This window comes from Ursus americanus, chromosome 23 (genome assembly GCF_024610735.1).
Source record: "Ursus americanus isolate L20-20 chromosome 23, mUrsAme1.1.p, whole genome shotgun sequence".
NCBI classification, from domain to species: Eukaryota; Metazoa; Chordata; class Mammalia; order Carnivora; family Ursidae; genus Ursus; species Ursus americanus.
In genome coordinates this window covers 32,049,008-32,055,631 of record NC_142149.1, presented here as the reverse complement: position 1 = coordinate 32,055,631, position 6,624 = coordinate 32,049,008, and the positions used below count along the sequence as shown (strand labels likewise).

General features: G+C 40.6%; 1 protein-coding gene across 1 annotated transcript; it reads right to left on the bottom strand.

The window, feature by feature from the left end:
* Positions 1–862: 862 nt before the first annotated feature.
* On the bottom strand, positions 863–6,323 carry SMG8 (SMG8 nonsense mediated mRNA decay factor). The gene is made up of 4 exons (XM_045773502.2): positions 4,541–6,323; positions 3,702–3,847; positions 2,336–3,208; positions 863–1,919 (listed from the first exon to the last, which is right to left on the bottom strand). Exons 1-4 carry the CDS (start codon positions 6,297–6,299, stop codon positions 1,722–1,724), a joined length of 2,976 nt encoding a protein of 991 aa, XP_045629458.2. The 5' UTR covers positions 6,300–6,323; the 3' UTR covers positions 863–1,721.
* Positions 6,324–6,624: the final 301 nt, after the last annotated feature.

Sequence of the window (6,624 nt, the reverse complement as noted above, 5' to 3'; positions counted from 1 at the left end):
CTTCCTAAAATTCTATACAACTTTTCATAGACACAGCAGACCTACCAGGAGACCAAAGGATATCCTGTGAAGTCCCTTCTGACCTAGTGATTCTTTAAAAAAAATCATTTTGAATCATCCATTTATATCTCAGTAAAAAAAAAGAAACATCTGCTAAGCGAAGGACAATGCAAGTGCTGCTACAGAAAAAATATAATTTCTTTAAAATCATCACTTTGGAAATTTGCTGGATAAGGTTTATATCACTAATGTGAAAGGCAGTAAGCAATACAAATTGCATAGTCCACATTTCTCTAATGCAACAGTTTATAAACCAATTTATGGATAAAAACATGAAGAAGTTCTGCAATTGTCTTTTAAGCAGGCTGTAAATACAAATAGCATAAAAATTTTATATTTAAAAACTACAGAAATCCAAATTCGGGTGGCTTCTGTAATCAAAAATAAGGAAAATCATGAATTTAAGCAGGAATGTAAAATTTTTCCATCTAAGAATGACATCAAAAAAGAAACAAAGAAAAAAAAAGACACAAGTTTGCTCTTTTGACACCTTATTTGTTCTTACAAACTACTTTGTTACAGTTCCTTTAACCTACAAATTTATGCAACCTGTTGCTCAAGTCTCATAGGCTATTGAAAAAAACAAAACAAGGGTGCCTGGGTGGCTCACTTGGTTAAGCATCTGACTCTTGGTTTCAGCTCAGGTGATCTCAAGTCATGAGATCAAGCCCCATGTCAGGTACTACACTCAGTGGGGAGTCTGCTTCTCTCCCTCTCTGGCTCCCTCTGCCCCTCCCCCCACTCTCTCTCTCCCTAAAATAAATAAATCCTTAAAAAAACAAACAACTATTAATACATGTCCTACAGAGCAATCTAGCTGTATTTTCCAAATGTAGTGCACTATTTAATAAAACCAACCAAAAAACACGCTCAGTACAAAAGCAATCGTGATTGTTAAAACTGATATACAAGGAATGAAAAATTAAAAGGATGAAAAATAAGGATGAGATGCAAGAAGAATGTAAGTTAATTTCCAGAGCTGGAGTCCCACACTGAGTGCAGAGATTACTTAAAAATAGAGTCTTAAAAAAAAGTTTAAAAAAAAGTTTTAGTTCAGATAGCATTCATTTAAAATATATCTCTCAAATTATTCCTGGACTCTCATCAGTCCAGGAATAAAATAGTAAGAACAAAACAGTCTAACTTAAGTACCAGAATTGCGAGACAAAAAATAGGGCTTTTTTTGCAATCAAGTCCTCATACCATTACCAGATAACCTACTGGATCATCTTATTTTGAAGATAATTTCAGGAGTGGCATTTTAAGGAAAAATCCCAGCTAAAACATCATTTTAACCAAAACAAAATTTTGGCTCAACGTGATTATGTAACATTCAGTTATGATAGAAACATGTTTTATTATCAACAGTGAAACAGAAACAAAAGAAAATGGAGGTATCAACCAGGTATTTTATGTCCTTTTCTAGAAGAACCAATGTTTATTAGCAAGCTGTAGGCCCATTTACAATAAATATCAATAATATCATGAAACAGCGGGACTACTGTCCCAATACTGAATTCCTGTAACCAAAGCACATTCTGAATTCAAGAAAACACAGCACACACATACCAAAACAAAAACAAAAACAAACCTCCCCCCTCCCAGCCCCATAAACACCAAAACCAAACACCAGCTTTAAGATTGAACTGGCTGTAGAACACTCATTGTGTTACTGCTTTAAGAACTCCGCGGAGCACCTTGTAACTCATTAACTGCACGTTCTCCTTAGGAGGGAAACAAGGTCCTCTCTCAGTCACATATGCATAAGGAAATCTCAAAACCCAGAGCCCATCTGGTGGGAGAGTGATTTCTTGTTTTTCTGGGTAGAATACTGGACACGGTGGTGGGCCTGGCTGAACCTGAAAAATAAAGGTAATGTACTTATTTTTACATTTTTCAATAAGAAACACCGGAAAGATAAATGCCTAAACAAACAATAGGTTCAAAGACCATATAAGATTAAGGAGGTAATGGGTACACTGCTAACTCTAATCATATTCAATATTACATTATTTAGTCTCAAATATTATCCTACTTTTCCACAGAATTTTAACTTGAAGTTCTGCCTTTGAACTAAACAATGTGAGTTGATAGTGTGAACTGATTAACACACTCACGATTTATTTTTCAAGAACTAGAATATTAGGTAAAAAAGGTATTTAAAATTTAGACCTGTTTAATGAAATAATTACTTTGATATTATCCTGCACTTAAAACCAATCAAAACAAGCATCAGCACTTTGTTTTTTAGGATGGAAAAGGTCGTATTTCTTACCTGGGGCATTAGTATTATCTGCAAAGGAGCATCGGGAACTACAACAAAAAGCCTCATAAGTTGAGCGTAATGTGGTTTAAGCCCTCTACCCTGAGATGATGACAGAATATATAAGGGCATATCACTATTCAAGGCTTTTAAAGCGGACTCCTTTGGCCCACTTCCCATTACTTTCATTACTTTGTCAGGTCCTGAGCACATAAACCTCCGACCTCTAGAGTCTTCATATTCAAACCCCACAAAAGCTCGAGCTATGTCATCTCTCCGTCTTCCTCTTCCCATTACAACTGCACTTCTTTTTCCAGGAATAGCTTTATTTGGAGCAGGCCAAGAATTTGTGTCTAAATCTCCTTCATCTTCGGCTCTAGTCCTGATGACAATGTCCCAAGGCATGAGATAGTTTGTTCCTGGAATGAAGCCCTGTTGGTCTAAACCTGTATGAAAATTATAAGACTTAGCTGGGCCTAGTTTAACCAATGACCAGCTGGAGAATTTGGGTAGGAGACCTTTAGGGCAATTTGAATGTAGCATGCCTGGGAGATACTCAACTGTGGATGCCTGTCTATCAACCAGGTTTGGTCTCTTCTCAGTTTTTACTTCTCCTTGACCATGAACTTCTGGATTATCTCCTCCTGCTTGTGGATCAGCTGGATAGGTACCTAAACTATCTGTGGATTGGCCTAAACTCAAAGCTAAACTCAGGCTTGTGCTCTCTCCTTGGGTTTGAGGTTCTTTTTCTTTAAGTTTATCAGCATCTGCATCTGGAGGGGCAGGAGAAGATTCATTTTTGGCAGGAGCAGGATCTGGAGTACTTGGTTCAAATACTGGGAAATTGATATGATCCAATTTTCCACAACATTTTTCTTCCAGAAGCTATAGAAGAAGAAACAGAATAAAATAAACAACCTTGTGAACTTTTCATTTAAAATAACATACTCTGGGTGCCTGGGTGGCTCAGTCAGTTAAGCAGCTGCCTTCGGCTCAGGTCATGAGCCTGGGGTCCTAGGATGGAGACCCACTTCAGGCTCCCTGCTCAGTGGGGAGCCCGCTTCTCCCTCTCCCTGCCCCTTGCTAGTGCTCTCTCGCTATCTCTCTCTCTCAAATAAATAAAATCTTTAAAAAAATAAGTAAATAAAATAAAAATAAAAAATAAAATAACACTCTTCACTCTAAAAAACAAGATAAACAATTAATGGGTAAGCAAATAAACACATATAAAGAACTTTCCCTTGTCTACAGATCACACTCCAGTCACATTTACTTTTCTATATACTTTGCTTCTGAAAAATACGTATTTTTACTTAAATGGTAGTTAAGCAAAAAAAGGGGGGGGAGGGAAAAAAAGGAGAAAAAATTTAGAGTCTACCTGATAAAAGTCATAGTTAGCTGCCTTGATATCAAAGGGATCATCTCGAGGTGCCTGTTTCCTTCCACAGTTACAGGCACCAGTAGATCGAGCTCGGCTATTGTGATACAGCACAGGAGGATTTCTATCTGCCTCTGGTTTTTCTCCTGGAAAACATAACACTCACTATTAATTCCACACACACAATGCAGAGTCAAATTTGTTTTCCATTCTATAGCATCTAACCCCAAAATTTCTCCAAATAGTACTTTGGAAAGGAGAAGGAAAAAAACCCCACCAAAAACACAAAACCTTGACTAAATACACACAGCGAAAAAGCAACTGAAAATACATAAAATGACATATAGTTTCAATCTAAAGTCTCAGGTTTTCTAAGACAATTTTATCATCATCATGGTGACCTTACATCTCATTGTATTCTTTTTAGTTGAAAAAAAAAACTCCAAGATAAAAATGTTAATATGAAATTTTTGAGAATTTATAACAGTTCTCATTTACTAATTCCCTATGGTTCATCCTTTAAATACAAGAAAATAATTAGTAGGCACAGCTGTTATTTTCTTTTTACAGCAGGACAGAAAACTTAAATTTGATGCAACTAAATTTCTGTAGGGCTTTTTAAAAAATATCAATACATAGTGAACAGCCGCTCTCTTAAAACAAGAATAGAGAGGTGACTGGCTGGTTCACTCAGTAGAGTACGCAACTCTTGATCTCAGGGTTGCGAGTTTGAGCCCCACATTGGGCAAAGAGATTACTTAAAATAATAATAATAATAATAAAACAAAAATAAAAACACAGCTCAGTTCTGAATTCAAAATGCTGAGATATTTAGCTACCTGATTTAGGTAATGAGTGAAATTTATGTACACAGTGTTGATCAGTTAAACTCCTCTCCTCACAGAGCTGATGGCCATTGCTCCAAAACTTGTAGCAGTCCTCGTGTAACTGCATGGCATATTTGTGAAAGGCTGGACCCCTAGCATGTTGACTGTACACTCGAAGAGCCTGAGCAAGCTGATTCTTATGGACAGTCATTGTGTAATTATGAGGCAAATTTGACTGATAGGCACTATGGGCCATGGGTAAAGCTTTTTGGCACCGGTTTTCTGAGAATTTGGTGTCAATATCCAAAAAACCTTCCAAGACTTTAATACTGCTTAAAATCTTAGATGTTAGCTCCCCAGTGGGAGACCCTAGGTCCTCCTCTTTCCCATCAATAGCTACTTCATATAGTTTTGAAGCTGCTGAGATCCACTTCTGGTAAGTGGGAAGTTCAAAATGGGAAGGCTGTGGGTTCCTGCCCACACTGTCATCAAAACCTTTCTTGCTTAGGACTAGCTCCACATGCTGCCATAGAAATTCCCGAAGAGTGAAATCCACTAGCTGTCCCGAAGAACTGGAACTGCCGCTGTCAATGTGGAAAGAAAGCTGCTGTCGGCTATGTTGCCTCATCACCTGGTATCGCCTGGGCCCAGAAAGGGGTGCAGGCACCAGCAAAGATTCTGGGTCCTTCACAGTACAATGACTCCTAAGTTGGTCCAGCAACATGCCTACTGGGTCCTCCTCTTGACTTCCCGGAACTATGTACACAAAAGCTTGGTTGGCAGGCACAGTAAAGAGGCAGTTGATACTCTGATTAGTCAAGACACGACTCTTCCTAAAGATTCTATAGATCTGGTCCTCCAGGGCATGCTGCAGTCTTCTTTTGGGAGAATGCTTCTTGGGCTTGTCTGGATGAGCTGGGTCTTGGCTCCGAGGGGGTTCCACCTTGAGGGCTCCATTGAGTTGAAAGAGGAAAAGGAGTCTAGGTGGGCAAGGTCGGCAGTTTAGCTTCCAGTCTTTGCCAACTGGACAATCCTTAATGGCTGTTTTGAGGAGGGGCAGTACTTTCTGTCTCAGTCCATCCAAGGCTCTGAATACTCGATCATAAGTGATATCAAAGGAACAAGTGGGATGGACCAGAAGCAGGATGTGACAGACGGAGAAAAGGTAAAGTAGACTGAGACACTGCAGCTTCTCTTGATGCTTCCAGAACTCGTGCGCTTCTGCATGAGGTAAAGAGAGGCCACCTCCGGCTTCCCCGCTCTGAAGGGCACGACAAGCCCGCAGAAGCTGCGAATTGTCACAGATGGAAGTGAGAAGAAGATAAAGAACTTTGCTTTCCTGATTGTAATAGGCCTGCAGAAGGCTGTAGTCCTGGGAGCCCGGCTCAGTTCGGTTACCTTCAGCGGCAGCTACACCTCCCCGAATCGAATCCCCCGTCCCAGCCCCAGCGTCTCCGGCTCCACCAGCCTCCCCGACGGCTCCAGGCTCGGTCCTGATTCCCGGCCCTGTGTCCCCAGGATCTTGGTGGCGAAAGAGGGGAAAGACCTGTCGGTCGCAAACCGTGTTCACAAGTGAGAACTTCTCGGAATTCAGTCGCAGAGCCGTCTTGCCGAAGATTCCCACCACGCAGATCTCATCCTCTCGCCAAGGTGGCTCGGGTCCACCAGCCACGCTCCCTCCGCCCTCTGTAGGGGATCCCTCCGGACTTTCAGGGCCGGTCCAGGATGAAGCTCCCATTAGAAGCTCTCGCAAGCTGACAGGACCCGCCATGGTGCTGAGACTTCTCTTTCCGGTCCTCCCTGAAAACCCAACCGGCTTTCGTCCACTTTCGAAATCCCTCCTCCGCTTCTTCAGTTCCTGCTTTCCTCTCACTTTAGGTTCCGCCTCCCGCTCCTCCTAGTTTTTCGCCATGTCCCTATTGCTACGCCGCAGCTTGTTTAAGATTTGCCTTAACGCCAGACTGTACGAATTGAGAGATTAAAAATACAATTGGAAACAGATAGTTTGTAGTCCAAATAATACAAAAACACTGCAAAAGAAGTTGGTCAAGTGACTCTTGCAAAAATAGAAAAGTGGTTCCGTTTAAACTAGAAAC